General features: G+C 45.0%; 1 protein-coding gene across 1 annotated transcript in view; it reads right to left on the reverse strand.

The window, feature by feature from the left end:
* ERICH6 (glutamate rich 6) overlaps positions 1–15,362 on the reverse strand; it is a 31,009-nt gene extending 15,647 nt beyond the window's left edge. The window contains exons 1-12 of the mRNA XM_055321051.1: positions 15,237–15,362; positions 15,111–15,191; positions 14,660–14,867; positions 14,223–14,280; positions 9,038–9,129; positions 6,241–6,303; positions 5,877–5,932; positions 5,671–5,787; positions 2,932–3,042; positions 2,136–2,293; positions 1,565–1,635; positions 227–372 (exon numbers count right to left, since the gene is read on the reverse strand). Coding sequence (XP_055177026.1) covers positions 227–372; positions 1,565–1,635; positions 2,136–2,293; positions 2,932–3,042; positions 5,671–5,787; positions 5,877–5,932; positions 6,241–6,303; positions 9,038–9,129; positions 14,223–14,280; positions 14,660–14,867; positions 15,111–15,191; positions 15,237–15,362 — 1,287 coding nt within the window. The remainder of the gene's footprint in view (positions 1–226; positions 373–1,564; positions 1,636–2,135; positions 2,294–2,931; positions 3,043–5,670; positions 5,788–5,876; positions 5,933–6,240; positions 6,304–9,037; positions 9,130–14,222; positions 14,281–14,659; positions 14,868–15,110; positions 15,192–15,236) is intronic.
* Between the last annotated feature and the right edge of the window lie 1,943 nt (positions 15,363–17,305).

The raw sequence follows: 17,305 nt of genomic DNA on the forward strand, positions 1-17,305 counted from the left end.
TAAAATAAAAAGGCTTTAACCAGAATAACCCCCTATTAGAAAATGTATGTAAAAGCATTGTTATAAAGTCTAGTAGAAGTTAAAAAGCCAAGTCTGTACCATTTCTTCCTGACAAAGAGTTAAATGTGTTATGTAGCCAGCCTGTTATATTCATTATAACAGCTTTTACAATTTTAGGTAAAACTGACTTTAAAGAGTCACAAATAAAAAATTACAAGAGAATTACCTTTCCACATGCTATTCTAGCATCACAGCAATCAATGGAAATGTTTCTATCTTCTACTTGGAAATCAAGTAGACTGTCAGCAGTTAGCTCTTTTTCTGGGATATCCATGGAAAGTTGATAAGAAATTGTTTTTAAGTGCTTTGAATCTAATGGGAAAAGAATCACATGAAAGTACATATTTGTTTAAGATGTTCCAAAACCTCTCTTCTAAAATGAAATTTCAAACCCTATTACAAATGCATTGATTCATCACTTTTTTAAATTTTTTTATTTCTTATTTTTTTTAAGATTTTATTTATTTATTCATGATAGACATAGAGAGCGAGAGAGAGAGAGAGAGGCAGAGACACAGGCAGAGGGAGAAGCAGGCTCCATGCGGGGAGCCCGATGCGGGACTCGATCCCGGGACTCCAAGACCGCGCCCTGGGCCAAAGGCAGGTGCCAAACTGCTGAGCCACCCAGGGATCCCCATCATCACTTTTTTTTTTTTAATGGAAGAAAAATGAGGTTCTTCATTAAAGTGAGTGCCTTCTTTTGTTAAGAGAATGAAAATGTTCTTTTGTTAAAAGAAGAAAGGTGATTTTCATTATGTGGAATGCTGTGGCCTTATATTTAGTAGGAAATAGTTGAATATCAAGGAACTTTATACTAGGGATTTAGTTTAAACCAAAACAAACATGTATGTTTTCTAAGTATTTTTTCCATGTCTCCCAGTGGTTGAGGAGCAGCCTGATGCTCAGAAAGATTAACTAATGTACCCCAAACTATAGGGAGCCTATAGGGAGAAAAGCAAGGATACAAACTTCTGATTCTAAAAGTCAGTGCTCCTCCAATATACCCATGCTATAGCAACTCGTCAGTTCTTTGCAGCTTTCTGCAAGGTGCTCTACAGATGTTGCTAATTTATTTTGATCAATAATACAGTAAACTGAACACTACAAACTTCAAAAGGCACATGACTGAAATGCTAGATTTTCTTTTTTTTTTTAAGATTTTATTTATTTATTCATGAGAGACACAGAGAGGGGCAGAGACACAGGCAGAGGGAGAAGCAGGCTCCCTGCTGGGAGCCCCATGTGGGACTTGATCCCAGGACCCCAGGATCACACCCTGGGCCAAAGGCAGATGCTCAAACACTGAGCTACCCAGACGTTCCTGAAACACCAGATTTTCTGAACCATTTTACTGAGGCATTGACTGGAATAAACATTTTAAATATTTAAATATTTTATATATATATGTGTGTGTGTATATATATATATTTTGTCTTGGTCTTGGTCAAACATCTGAGCTTTCTGAGGTACAACTGATCTAGAACATCAGTGTTGAGGGACTCACCTTCTTCAGAAAAATTAACTGGTCCATTTGGTATTATTGCAAATTGTCTGGCAATTTGTCGCTCCTGTTTTCTACAAAATTCAAAAATATGATAAAAAAAATCTGAAAGGTATTTGAAGCTTAAAACAGAATTTTAGTACAAAATTTAACTGTCTAAATGCCATCCCTTTTTTTAAATTTATTTTTTATTCTTTTCTATCAGGTAGTTAATGTAGTAATCAGTACATATGGGTCTCTACTCTCTTTTGTCAACAAATTTCTCCAACATGGGAATTCTCAATTGCCCCAAGAGTTTGCCGTTGGTAGATTTCTACTTTAAATTGGTAGGGGTGGTGGAAGGGGAGGAGGGCGGGGGGTGGGGGTGAATGGGTGACGGGCACTGAGGGGGACACTTGACAGAATGAGCACTGGGTGTTATTCTGTATGTTGGTAAATTGAACACCAATAAAAATTAATTTATTAAAAAAAATAAATTGGTAAGTTCAGACTTTCTGGGAGCTTCGGAATCTCTCTAATTTCCCCCCACCCCCCAAGCTCTCAAGTGGGCCTGCATCTCAATATCAAAGGCTACCTCCGCAGGGCTTTTTCCTTTGCTTTGAGTCTATCAGCTTCACTGCCGTGGGCTGCATGAGGGTCAATACAGATTAATTCAGCTTTAGGGCTTTGGGTTTTTTTTTTTTCCTCATAGATGTAGTCAATCAGATTTTGAAAATAACTGCAACAGCAGGCCTGGAAAACAAAGAGGTCATTTTCATCTCACTAGTCCTGGATGAAGATAGCTAGAGGGGGAAAAAAACAAAAATGGCCAAGGAAATTTGGATACCCATCTATCATGACTTTTTTCTGGTAACAGTGTTCTTGAGATGGAGCTCACAGACCCTACAGTTCATCCATTCCAAGCGTACAAGTCACTGGGTTTTAGTGAATTCACAGACATGTGCAAAACCATCACCGCAGCCAACTTTTAAACATTTGTGTACGTGTTTTTGTGTAGATATATGTTGTCGATCCTCTTGGGCATATACCTAGAATTATCATTGTTGGGCTATATGTAACTACGTATTTAACTTTTCAGGAAATTGCCAGATGGTTTCTCAAAGGGCCTATGCCATATTATCTTCCCCCTTCGAAGTATAGGAGAGTGCCAGTTTCTCTACATTCTCGCCAGCACTTGTTATTATCCATCTTTTGGATTATGGCCATCATTGTGGGTACAAAACGGTAACCCATTGTGGTTATGATTTGCATTTCCCCAACAGCTAACATGTAACTCTTTTAAGAATTGCAGTGCAGGGCAAGGTGCTGGAGGAAATACTTCCTTTGTTTAAAAATAACAATTTCCTCTATAAACCTGCTTTAGAACTTACACCTGTGGGTTCCGAGCTATCATCATCAGAGAAAACATCCATGTTGGAAAGAAATGTTCTTAGATCGCCCCCACAAAATTCACACTGCAGTGATATTTCCTCCTCTTCTTCCTTCAGAGAGGGGAAAATAAAAATGAATTAGCGCCCATACAGAGGCCCGAGCCTCTGGGAGCAGTAGGAGTCAGGGCTCAGGGCAGGGCCAGCAAAAGTCCAGTAGGGGAGCAGGGGCGCTGGGGGATGTGCCAAACTGTCAGAATCCCTGGGGGCTCCCAGAAATAGCTGGCAGGGGAACTTTCAGGAGGCTGAGATCCTATGTCAGAAGGCACCAAGCCAGGAAGAGCCGTATATTCCAGTAATGAGACATTATTTCTGTTCAAGGGTTGGTGAGGCCTGAGGAGGCCGAGGTGGTATTTTGAAGGCCTCTGTCTGGTGCCTTTCGCCAGAGCACAGCTGAGCCCAAAAGGAGCTCGTGGGTCCTTAGGACGCCTCCTGAGTGCAAGAAGAAAATTGCACGCGTGACTTTATTGTTGACATCAGAGTCCCTTGTGGGGGAGGGGGTTACAGTGTGTCACCAGATGCAGGCACCGAAGGATAACACACTTTAGCCCCAGCTGGGGTCTGAGTTCTCCTCTCTGTGCTGCAAGGGTAATTCAGGAGTGTCGGGGAGACCAGGGGAAGCAATGGGAGACTTGGAGTTGGGGGCTCACGGCTTGAGGCTCTCTCTATGGTCACGTGGGTGATCTGAGGTCACGGCTGTGACTGTAGGGGCTCCTGGGCAGGCAAGCAGCCAAGCCTCAGCACAGGCCTCCAGGGGAACCCCTCATCATGGACTTGCAGGTCATAAACACCACCAGGCCAGCTGTGTTCGCCATTCTCTGGGCCCGGCAAAATGGCCACCGTGGGGCCAAAGGGTGGCTGAGGTGGCCAGCGCAGCCAGGCATTCACCACTCTGGAGTGATGGCCCGTATCTTGAGGCTACTGAAACTACCCAAAGATCAGTACTGCCCATGGATGAGAGCAGAACCCTTGCGGGGGAGAGGGGGGGTGCGGGGAGGTGCGGGTAAAGCCTTGTCAGGGAGAGATGGTGGTGACACATCTAGTTTGGCTCCCAAGTGACCTAGCAGGCAGAGAGAGAGCGTGCTGATGCCAGGCCATTTCCATAGTGATTAGCTTCTCAGCCTACAGTCCCTTCCCCTACGGGGTAGCAAGGTGGAGGTGCTTCCAAAGACCACGAATAGGGCGGGGATGCCACCCATCAGAGCCCCATCTACGCAGACCTCAAACATCTGCCCAAGATCTGGGTGCCAGCGCGGGGACAACTCCCTGGAAGAAAGGCCCCTGGGCTTTCCTCATGTTCAGGACCGTCTCTGGGTGTCAGCTGAAGAAAACTCCAGCAACTTCCTGGGGTACAAGCTTTTATGGTTCAGGAAGAGAAAGGAGCTAGGTTTGAATAAAGAATTTCAGGGCAGCCCGGGTGGCTCAGCAGTTTAGCACCACCTTCAGCCCAGGGCCTGATCCTGGAGACCCGGGATCGAGTCCCATGTCGGGCTCCCTGCATGGAGCCTGCTTCTCCCTCTGCCTGTGTCTCTGCTCCACCCCCCTCTCTCTGTGTGTGTCTCTCATGAATAAATAAATAAAATCTTAAAAAAAAAAAAAGAATTTCAGCCTGAAGAGTCCAGAGTTTAGAAACCTGGACCACTATAAACAGGAAAATATTGACTGCTATTACATGACATATTGACTGTGTCACCCCTTCATTAGACTTGCAGAGTGGAATGCACCCCAAGGCGGTTATGAGCCGCATGTCGGTGGGTCCACACAGCACTCCCATTGACCCTGCACACACGTCTGCGGCCTGCTGCCTCACACCATGGCCGGCTCTTATTTCCAGTGAGGGAGCCTGCACCTTTAGCATACCCCAAAGGAAATAATTCAGGGGGGCCCAATCTGGGAGGGGTGCAGCTCTCTCCACACGGCCAGACCATCCGGGTTTGGAAATAATCATACCAGCAATCAGTCCCTCACTGCTCCAGGGCAGCGGGGCGGTGTGCCATCCCGTGAGAGTTATTACAATGGCCTTTCCCTCGCCCACCAGACAGAGGCACTAATGGGTCACTTGAGATGACTAAGTATGGCAGATGTTCATCTTTGTTTCCAGGCTTGGTGGCCACTGTGACGGGTTGCATCGTGTCCCCTGAAAAGATATTTTGAAGTCCTAACCTCTGGTACCTGTGAATGGGGCTTTGTTTAGTTACTGGTCTTTGCAGATGGAACCAAGTGCAGATGAGAGATCATTAGGTCATAATCCAAGAAGACTGGTGTCCTTGGAGAAGAGGGACATTGGGACACAGGCTCGCAGAGAATGCTGGGACAGCCAACCCGGGGCTGGAGGAAGGCCAAGGTTTGATGGCCACACTGGGGCCGGGGAGGAGGCAAGGAAGGATGCTCCCCTAGAGGCCGGGCTGGCTGATTCCTGGGTTTTGAACTCTTAGCCTTTGGAACCGTGAGACAGTAAGTTGCTGCGGTTTTAACTACCTCGTTGGCGGTAGATGGTTCCAGCAATCCTAGCAAAGAAACACAGCCGCCCTAAGTGCTATTCCAGGTAAAAGAGCTCTTTGCCCACTTTTGTTTTTTAAAGTAGATTCGCTGTCTTCCAGGCAAATCATCCCGTGGCTTATTACATCATTTATTAATAGGCAAAAATTTAAAACTTCAAAATAGCATGAATTTAAAAATCACCTTGAAGTTAATGCCTAAATTGGAGCTCTCTCCTTTGAATTGCAGAATGGACGGTGGCCCGATGCTCGGCAAGGTCCTCAGGGAAGGCTCGAACAGGGTTATGAAGTCTTCTTTAAACTACGTTTTTAAAAAGAGAGAACTGATGTTTGAGTAAGTGACATTTACCATGAAAACTGAGTACTGTTGGACTGATAAACATTTCTTACCTCCAGCTCACATAAAATACTCAGTTTTCGCTCTTTGGGATTAATTACCCATTTTTCTGAAAAGCATCAATTTGGAAGGAAAGTTTAAAACTTTTATAACGGTGTGCTCCACTTTCTCGTCACCCACTACCCCCACCACCCCATCACACACTCACACGGACACAGACACACACACACACACACACACACACACACACACACACACACACAGTTTAAATGCCCTGAAACCTTTTCACCCCGTCCTCGAGTATATTCTCAGGGGAGGGCTTTCCTAGAGGAGGTGGACGCTGTCCAGTTCAGGCTGGTTCCCCAGGGCTAGCTGGCCTTTGCCCACAAAGGGAGGGAACTCCAAACATCCACTTACCTCTTAACTTAGAAGCCAGATTTTCATGTTCAGTATCCTTAGTTACAGAGGAGGTTTTCTTCTCTGTAAAATGAGTGCACATTTGTCATCGGTTCTGACAAAGAAGGAAAGCGACGTAACGTAAAACAAGATATGCCTCTTGGAAAAATAAATACCCTTATTTGTGTTTGCTTTACCTTATACTTTTTTTTTCTGCCTTTTCCAAATAACCTTTTTATCAACAATGAGGACCAGAGGAAAGTCACCCTTGATGAGCACATTTAAGAGGGTTTCCTTGTTTCTTTCTGGTCCTAGACTACTGCAGAGATGCACATCTTGCTTGACTATAAACGTTGTGTTGCCAACTCTTGTTTTCTGCTTTTCTGAAGTATCGCTTTGTCTACCTTATGTCTGTTACTGTGTAGGAGATTTTTCAGGGGGAGGGGTGCTGAAGGTTCTAGTTTAAGACACTGAACTCAACTATGAGGATTATTCCCTCTGCAGATTCCAGGGCAGTGATGGAAATGGGGAAGGTACCCATTGGCAACTTTGAATAAACATCTAGAAGATTTAGACTGATAGAATTGGAATAGGAAAACCAATCAGATCCACCTACAACAGGACAGAGGGAGAGGAAGGGAGCTGGTCTAGTTGTTCACGGAGCCAGTGCCAGCAAGGACTGGGGGTGGAGAAATAAGTGGGCCAGAAAATGATGCACTTCCTATGTGGAGTATCTGAAAACATTTTAAATATGTTTTAGGCATCTTGTTCAACAGAAATACCAGCACAGATATATAAAAAAAATGAATGCACAAAGATTTTTATTAAGGCATTCTTTGTTAATGGGGAGAGCTCAAAACATCAAACCAAACCGACTCTGAAATGTCTAGCAATCAGTTTTATTAGGCATAAGCCACAATAACTGTGTATAAGGGAATACTGTGCAGTCGTTCCAGTGAATCAGGTGGACCTTTCATGGCATGGAAAGATGCCCATGATACACTGCTAAGTAAAAAGAAAAATTAGAGACAAAGTTGCCTATTGCTCACAGGAAATGTTGTTTCATAGACTTTCACCTTACAAACTATTAGAATTGATAAGAAATTTTTGCAAGGGGGGGCAGATACAAGCTTAATATATAGAAATCAATAATTTTCCTTCGCATTGACAATAATTAAAAAAATAAAACCAGGAAAAAAGTGTCCAATTGTTACATCAGTACAACTACAACTCCTAGGAATAAACTAGAAGAGCTGCGTGAGTCCTCTATGGGAAAAAGAAAAACTATGAGAGGAGATCTGGAAGAAATGGAGAGGCACATCTAGGTTCACAAGGTTCCTGCTTGGTGCAGACCAATGGCCATGAGACGAGGTGGCCCAAACACCTTCCTTGGTAGCCTCGGTAAACAAACCGAAATCTGCCGTAGTCAATTCCTGTAAATGCCTCAAGGTTAAGAATAGCCAACCTGAAAACAGCCAACCAGGCTTTCCCAAATAACTCAACTCTTTAAACTATACTATAGCCAATCAAAAAATTTCCTTGTTTTGCTCCGGTGTCTTCTCTGTCAAAAGCTCTGGCCTCACTCCTGTCTGGGGAGTGCTTCTATCTCCTGTCTGGCACTGCTCTGTTTCAATCCACATTTGCTCAGACTTAGAAATCTGAAAATGCCTCAGTTTGTCTTTTAACACTGCTAGGCCAGGGCCACAAAACAACTCGTCAGAGGCCACTGAAAAATCCCATCAGATTTACATTGACTGTGTGGGTTCATCTGGGGATTATTAACAACTTTTTAATATTTTGGTTCATTTTTTAAGTTAGATTTTGTCAGTCTTCTGGGCAAATCCTCTAGCATCTTTTCACTTTGTTCCCATTGAATATGCTTTGGTTCTCAGTTGATCCTTTGGCTCTCTCTCTCCTCAGATTCTCCTCCTACTTACGTGGCTGCAGCCATACCCACTGCCCCCTGGTTCTAGGAGGAGACGCTTGCGAGTCCCAGTGCCTGCCCCCAGAGATCATCCTGGCTTGCTCACCCACCTCCCTGAAGCCTTTGCTCAAATATTTTAGTTTCTCAGTGAAGATTTCCCTGGGCACCCTGTGTAACCTTGAACCCCTCCCACCCAACAAATCCTGTCCCTTTCCTCTGCTTTTTCTTCTTAGCACTTCTATCGCCTAATGTACTACATATTTGCTTATTTTATGTATTATCTATCTCACCATCACCTCTACCTTCCACACTTTAATACCGGATCACTAAGACAGGGGTTTTGTTTTTCTCCATTGCCATTTTCCTAGAACAGGTTTTGGACAATGACAGGCGCTTGGCATGTGCTAAGGTGCTCAACAAGCATCTGATGAATAAGTGACAATATAAAACAAACAGAAAAGGTAAAAGGAAAGGCTATTCATAATTACTTACCTGGGATAAATTACAATTTTAATTTTTGTATTATTTATTTCCTAATGGTTGACATTTAGAAACAGAAGTGCATATCACTTCTTAATAAAAAATGAAGCTATGTATCAAGATATAATGGAGAACATAAATGTTGGCATTTATTACAGACTAGGGGCCAAAGAGTTTAAATATTTAATCTCATTTTGATCTTCATAACAATTCTGTGACTGAGGTATTATTCTTATTACTGACACATGAAGATTCTGAGACTCCTTGGAGCTAAGATTTCATGCCCTGGCATCTCCACGTCAGTTTGCGTTGGGCTGGGATTCAAACCCGGCTCTCCCACCACCTCTCACCACCATGCTCATTCCAATGTGCAAGCCTATCTCCCAGTTAAAGCCGAGAAATCAAACTACTCACTCCTCTGCCTTCTGCCAGAAAGTTCTTGAAGCCAGCTTTCTTCTGTTTGCACTGATGTTGGAATTCCTGGATACAAAGTGTGATACATAGTCCTGAAGTTTAGACAAAGTGTTAGTTTTGAGTATACCTACGTAGTTGTTAGCAGTTCTTCCAAATACAGCACATTTTAACGGTCAACGCACCTACACGAGAAGATCGTGGTTTCTATTTTCTTTGAAATGTTTTCTTCCATTCTTATCTCTCAGTAAAGTCAGGCACAGTGTGTTTGCATCATAGGGAAAGTACTCCTTCCTAAGCCCCAGAGGCTCCCAGTACCATATTTTTCCCTCTAGGGAATAAATTACTACAACTTTCTCTGTGCATGTGTGTTGGTGGTGGCAGTGACGGTGCGTGTGTTTAAACATTTACTTGAATTTCAATGAGACATTTTGCTCATTTTATTTAAGTAATCTCTATACCCAGTGTGGGGCTCGAATGCACAACCCTGAGATCAAGAGCCATATGATCCTCTGACTAAGCCAGCCAGGTGCCTCAATTAAATAGTTTAAAAAATAATACAACCTTTTTTTTTTTAAAGGGTTGAAGTTAAATGCATTGTAACCAAACAATTTGTATTCTTTCTAAGTAGTTCAGTCACTTGCATTATCACTGACATGACAGGAAGGCAGACATGGACTTTCACTAGTTAAAATGACTGTTAATTGGTAACGAGTAAATAATTATTGCTTCAAGTCCCTTTGCCTCTTTGAATTTCAGGTTTTTAAATAATTTGCTGGATCTTATAAAATTATCAAATCTTTTTTCGAATGAATGAGTCAGATTTAGGGCTGTGTTTGCTCCGTTTTTTAATTTTTTATTTTAATTTTTTATTTTTTTACCATTTTTAGTTTTCTTAGGTCTCCACCTTCCTTTTTTGATGCTTGGTTCCTTGGCATCTTGCAGCAGTGGGTTGTTTTAATTCTGAGATGACTGTGTCTTGTAATAAGTGAAGAAAGCTCTGCTGAAGCCACCTGTGCAAGTCTCTGGGGGATTCCTATTTATCTAAGCTCCCAGAGAGACAAGTTACAGGGACCAAGCGTTAAGGTGTAGAGCAATCCCTAGACAATGTTTAACGTTTGGTTTTTTTCCCAATTCAATGGTTAACAGCATCGATACATTATTCATCAAGGTCTTTTTGCCTTCCTCAAACCAACACCAAAGCTTGTTCCTGAAATTCTGTGTAAAGTTGGCAGGTGACTGAGGGTAACAGAATTGACACTGAGAACTTACTATGCAGTAGTACCTTCATAGTAGTTGCTTTACTCGCATTATTTCATTCATATTCACAAAAATTAATCAAGGCATCTATTAATATTCCTTTTCTACCATCAAGGAAACTGAGGCTCTAGGGAACTTCTGAAAAATTGCATGTGGCAGATACAGATGAGGCCTGGACCTATTTGGCTTCAAAACCTGTGTTTCTCCGCATTCATCTCACCACCTACAGTTGATCCCATTTTCAACCAGAAAGGTAATAAACAATAGTAATTAAAGTAATTAAAAAACAGAAGGTGAAACCCTCTTGCACTGTTGCACTGAATGCAAACTGGTGCAGCCACTCTGGAAAATAGTGTGGAGGTTCCTCAAAGAGTTAAAAACAGAACTGCCCTACGACCCAGCAATTGCACTACTGGGTATTTACCCCAAAGATCCAGATGTAGTGAAACAATGGGACACCTGCCCCCCAATGTTCACAGCAGCAATGTCCACGGTAGCCAAACTGTGGAAGGAGCCTCGGTGTCCTTTGACAGATGACTGGATAAAGAAGATGTGGTCTCTGTATACAGTGGAATATTCCTCAGCCATCAGAAAGGATGAATACCCGCCATTTGCTTTGATGTGGATGAACTGGAGGGTATCATGCTGAGTGAAGTAAGTCAATAGGAGAAGGACAATCATCATATGGTCTCACTCATACGGGGGATATAATAAATAGTGAAAGGGATTATAACAGAAAGGAGGGGAACTGAGTGGGAAAAATTAGAGAGGGAGACAAACCATGAAAGGCTCCTAACTCTGGGAAACGAACAAAGGGTTGGGAAGGGGAGGTGGGCACAGGTTGGGGTGACTGGGTGACGGGCACTGAGGGGGGCACTTGACCAGATGAGCATTGGGTGTTATACTGTATGCTGGCAAATTGAACTTCAATAAAAAAATAAACCTTTCCAAATTTTTACAGGAAAAAAACTAGGCGAGCCAGTATCGATTGCATTTTTATGGTTTCTTAAGGGCAGATTTCCTTAAAAACACCATCTTACCAAATTCACCAGAGAATGCTTTGAAATATAAAAGAAGCATCTTCTTAACAAGATTTATGAGGAGGAATTAAAAATTTGATCATGTAAAGAGATGTTCCCCTACAATAGGAAGTTCGGGTCAAGATGTCAGTGGAGCACCCAACTCTCCTCCCCTTCCTTTCCAAGGTCTTCCTGAAATAACACAGACAAACAAACAAATGAAAAAGACAACCCTGGAAAATAAGAAAGGTGTCATCCGTAGACAAATAATACCGAAGTCCTTAAGGAACAAAAAGAAATGGCTTTAGTTTGATGGAAAACCAGAGTGCAGACCACTACAGCTCAAGACAAGAGAGGTAAGTGAAGTTCTTCTGGGACGTTCCTAGCTCAGGCTCAACCAAATGCAGAGAGGAGGGACCTGGGACTGCCATCGGAGGAGTTCAAGAAGTTAATTCAAAGCAGTGGGCCAGGCAGGCAAACCCCTTCTTCTCCCCTCATACAGGGGCAGTTGTTTTTATTTACAGATGAAGCCCAAAGAACTGCTTTCTACAGAGCGGGCAGCGTCTCTGGGGAGTTTTTAGGTCGGAAAGAGAAGCAGAGCACAGCATGAGGTTACGCAGGACCTGCCTTGGATGAGAAAGGAGGAAGGCACATGCCACCTAGAAATAAAATTCACGGAGAACTCCAACCCCACAGCGACATGTCCTCATCCCAACCCCAGTTATAGTCGGTATCTACCTGCCTGCTTCCTGCCGACACTCCACCAGAGGCTGGCTCTGACGGCCCCCATCCACTCACGTAGGGCTCCCAACCTGCCAGGCCAGCCCTGGGAGGAGCTACTCAGCTGCAGAAATGACTCCATCCAGCTACCTACTGGATAAACAGGACTAATCCTGGAAAAAAAAAAAAAAAGAACTTCAAAGAACAAAAAACTTGATTTTTATTTGAGCACTCTAAAAAGAGATTTAAGAGCAACAGTGATTTGAACAGAAACAGAGAACAAGACCTGGCTTCTGGGAAATGACAAACAGGAATACCAAGAGAAGATTTCTTGTTCAAGGGCTGTATATTATCATATAAACACCCAACATCTTGAAGCCGTCCAAGAGGGGCCACGGCTATCCAGGAGGGGTTCTGAAGGAAAGAACAGAGACAAATGAAGGGAAGGAGGTAATCCCATATCGCTGGTGTCTGGGACTCAGAATGATCAGCAGTACTGAGTACTTACTAGAAGTCAAAGAACCAATGCCCTCTGAGCTCTGAGGAAAAGGGCTTTAAATGTATTCTTTTATGCCAGGTTGTGATATTATTAATTAAGGATGAGGGTAAAGTGAAGAAACCTCCAGACAGGCAAGAACTCAGAAATCTGACTACCCACGAGATCTGCATGAGATAGTTACCTGAGGAGTTTCTCCAGCAAACAGAGAAGGAATCGAAGCAAGCAAGCACTATGGGAATCAAGGCACGGTGGCCACTGAACCCAGCTCAGGAAAGCTGAAGACACTTAACAACTGAGAGTTGACAGTTCCCTTTTAGGAGCCAAGTTTTACTGACATAGGATTTTGGGTGTTTTATTTTTTATTTTTATTTTTTTGAGTGTGCACGAATCCAATCACATTGTTGGGTTCTCAGCATCAAATTATATTGTTGATCGATTTTCAGTTTTTAGAATCAACCTGTACTGAGTTAACTATGTAAAAACATAATATGAACATAATAAAACTTGGCAAAATAATGACTTTGTGTGAATATATATTACACAATAATATAGTTTGTTATAAAATGTGTATGATTTGTTGTTAATTGGGGGAGAAAGGGGTGAGAGGATAGAAGAAAGTAGAAGTGCATTAGTGTGTTAACTTCATAATGAGTTAGTAGATAGTTGCTAAAGTTGAGAAATCAGATAGTAGAGGTTTAAATAAAGTCCTAAAGGCTAGAAAACCTAAAAAATAGCAAATACCAAAAATGAAGAGGGGGGAAACAGTATGAGTTATATTCCTCATCTTTCATGGGTAGGAAGCCCATAATTATGGCAAAAATTGATAAATCAGGGAATGAAAATATGCTGTTTAGAATAAGGAGGGGTGGCTGGCTTGCCAAAATCAGTAGGGCATGCCACCCTTGACCTCGGAGGTGTGAGCTTGAGCCACTTGGGTGAAGAGATTACTTAAAAATAAAATTATAATAGAAACAAACTGTTAGCAATATGTTAACTGGGGATTGGGGGTGCGGTGATGAAGAAGGGCATGGAGATTTTTTATTTTATGCCTTTGTATCCTTTCATATTTAACCATGTGCATGTTACTTTTTTCTTAAGAAGTTGAATTAAAAGGATAAATGAAAACATAACAGCGGGACAGAACAGCCCTCCTCATGCTGAAGAATTTAAAAGTTGCTTGTGAAAGCAAAGCTTAGGTGGATGGTCATTCAAGATTGTGGACTCAGGTTTGCTGTGAGATTTCAGGGAAGATTCATAAAGATGTTCCAGAAAGTATTTCTCTGGTGTCTTCCTGTGCCTGAGGGCTATTGGCAATAACAATAGTAAGAAAAAGGGAGGGGGAAGACCGTAATTCCCAGTGTCCTTCACGGAAGGCGTCTGTGATCCTTGTCTCAGCCAGCAGAGCCCTCCACCTCGAATGTTCACAGCCCTTGTTCATGTCCCCCTGGCACAGTGTTATCATTTCATGTTATGTTAAGTGGACGGGCCACCTCCGCAGGTAGATGGACAAGGGACCTCGTCTCAATCTCCAAAGCGTCTAACAGCATGGTTTTTCCAAAAAACCTTTGTGGATAAATAAATTCGTTATAAGCGCCCCGGATCATTGGACTCTACTTCCAGACGTGTTCATCCAAGAGGTAATCAACACCAGCTTCAGAAAAAATAATAAGGAAACAAAACATTTTCTTACCGATCTAAATTCATTCCAGGCAGGTCTTTCCGAAATGTCTGAAATATTTTAGGAAAATCTGTTGAAGGAGACATCAAAAGATGTAGCCGCTGCTTCTGAATCAGCGGTTCACAAAAGGCCAAGTTGTGCCCCCCTCCCTAGGCCTCGGGCCCCAGGAGACCTCTGGCAACATCTGAGGACATTTTTGATTATTGCAAAGCGGATTTGGGGGGGCAGTGGGGTCTCGGGGCCAGAGGCAGGCCATCTTCCAACCTCGGCCCCGACAGCAATGTCAGTTCTGGGAGGTGGAGAATCCTCGAAACAACTGCGCCAGCGCAGTGGCCAGCGCGGCCTCCCGACCGGGGCGGGCACCGGGCCTGCAGGTGCACCAGGCGCTTCCCCGACGCCCTAACTTGGGAGCGGGCAGGGTGGGGGTCGCGGGGTCGCGGGGCCCCTACTTCTCTGGGATGAGGTGCTGGACCGCGCGCTGCTGCTCGGCGTCTCGCTCCAGGACCCGCTGGGCGATGCGCTGAGCGGCGGGGTCGGGCTCAGGCTGGGGCTGGCGACGCTGGCCAGGCGGGGCAGGAGGGGCTCGGAGCCCTCCCCGCTGCTGTCCCCGAAGGCCGCGGCCTCCCAGAGGTACGCATCGCTGAACGCCCCGTGCGCCTCCAGCGTCCTCTCCGCCGCCTCCACCAACTCCACCTTCTGCTGCGTCTCCACCTCCTCCACGTCCTCCTCTTCCTCCACCTCTACCTCTACATCCTCCACCTCCTCCACCTCCTCCACCTCCTCCACCTTCTCCTCCTCCACCTCTACATCCTCCATCTCCTCCACCTCTACATCCTCCACCTCCTCCACCTCCTCCTCCTCCACCTCTACATCCTCCACCACCTCTACATCCTCCACCACCTCCACCTCCTCCTCCTCCACCTCTACATCCTCCACCACCTCCACCTCCTCCTCCACCTCCTCCACCTCCTCCTCCTCCACCTCTACATCCTCCACCACCTCCACCTCCTCCTCTACGTCCTCCACCTCCACCTCCACCTCCTTCTCCTCCACCTCCTCCCCCTCCTCCACGTCCTCCTCCTCCTCCTGTTCCTCTTCCCGGTCCTCTTCCTCCGGCTTTCTGAAGCCAGGATTCGAGTACAAGTTGGCCATGGCTGCGGGAAGCAGGGCTGCCGCTAGCGCAGTGGCCAGCGTGGCCTCCCGACCCTGGCGGGCCAGAGCACGCAGGCCGGTGTGTCCGTCTCCCTGGGCAACGCCTGTCCGCGCCAGGAGCCCCGGGATTTAAAGGGGCAGGACCCCCTCGCCGCGCCCCCCCCCCCCCCCCCCCCCCGCCTTCTCTCCCCTTCTCTCCCCTTCTCTCCCGGGCTCCGGGTCCTCCCTGTGCCTCCCAGCGGGTGGGTGTGCAGTCGGGGGCTCCTGGGGATTCCCCCCCCCCTCCCGCCCAGCCAGGTCACTTGCTATTTTGGGTTTTGAGTAGGCACCTGCTGCTAGGAACTCACAATCAAACTTTATTACAAAAACTGGTCCCGGCCTCATAGTTTGACAACTTGATTTTTTAATTGCATTTATCTTGATTAATGAGATTTTTTAAAAAAAAAACGATGGTTTTTATTCATTCATCAGTGACACAGGCAGAGGGAGAAGCAGGCTCCCTGCAAGGAGCCCAACATGGAACTCTATCCCAGGACCCCAGGGTCACGACCTGAGCCTAAGGTAGATGCTCAACCTCTGAGCCATCCCGGTGCCCCAATTAATGAGTTTTTTTTTCCAGTTAATGAGATTTTTGTACCCTTCCAGTTTTGTGCCTGAGATGGGTGCTTCACTCTAGTTGCGAGGCCTGGTACCATCTGTGTCTTCCTGGGGGCTTTGCTTTCAGTTCATTGCACTTTTGTAAAATATGTGTACACACACTAAACATTTGTATACAGAATAATATGTAAGGCACGTCCACTCATTTACCACCCAGATTGGAACACACATCTTCACTGCAGAGTTCAGCTTCCTTTTTTTTTTATGATTTTATTTATTTATTCATGAGAAACAGAGAAAGAGAGAGAGAGAAGAAAGAAAGAGGCAGAAGCAGGCTCCATGCAGGAAACCTGATGTGGGACTCGATCCCAGGATCCCCGGATCATGCCCTGAGCCAAAGGCAGACGCTCAACCGCTGAGCCACCCAGGCGTCCCTCAGGTTCCTTTTAAAGCCTCTCAAGTCTGAGAAAATGTTCCTGGTGGGATGAATTGGGCTTTTGCTGTTTGACTTCACTTGTAAGTCAGGGGAACAGGGGAGCGCAAACCGAGATTCCCTGTGGCTGAGGCCATTGGGTGTTGTTCCAAGGGTGGGGCCTGACCCCTGCATTAAGTGAGCAGGGTTAGGCCTGGAAGTCTCCAGATGTGATCTCTGTTAAATCAGTTGACCACGTTCACGGTCAGTTTCTCTGGGGGTAAATTGGTAGGAATAATACTACTTTACCCCTAAAATGCTTGTGGATATCAGTGAATGTGAAATGGGAGCCTACCACCATCTGTGGGAACACACCCGGAGTTAAATAGGTTGTCACCAATACAGCCAGGTGTCTTAGGAAGAGCATGGTGGAAAGAACCTATAGGGTGAGGATGGTTAGACTCGGTTAGATGATTTGGGAGAAGGTCTAAGCAAGCCAGGTTTTGCTCTGAATCGGGCGCTGTCAGACAGTGGGGGTAGTAGTTTGTGGTGGCTCGGTGACCTTATTTTTGTGATTAGACAAAATTACCAAGTGGCTTTGTTTTGTTGCAATTTTATCCTGGTGGCAGAGTAGCCTTGTGTTTTACTTAGTTTGGGCTGCTGTATCAAAATACCATAAACAGGAGGGTTTAGAAGCAACGGAAATTTATTCTCACAGTGCTGGAGGCTGGGAAGAACAAGATCAGGCTGGCTTGATGTGGATCTAGTGAGAAGCTGCTTCCTGGTTCCCACATGTCCCTGTGCCTCCGACTTTTGGCTCTGTCCTCAGGCTGCACGGGAACCCCTTGGGGCCTCTTTTAGAAGAGCCCTAATCCTATTCATGAGGACTCTCCCCTTGTGACCTAATCACCTCCCAAAGGCCTCACCACCAAAT

The sequence above is a fragment of the Nyctereutes procyonoides genome, unplaced genomic scaffold, assembly GCF_905146905.1.
Source record: "Nyctereutes procyonoides isolate TBG_1078 unplaced genomic scaffold, NYPRO_anot_genome, whole genome shotgun sequence".
Taxonomy (NCBI): domain Eukaryota; kingdom Metazoa; phylum Chordata; class Mammalia; order Carnivora; family Canidae; genus Nyctereutes; species Nyctereutes procyonoides.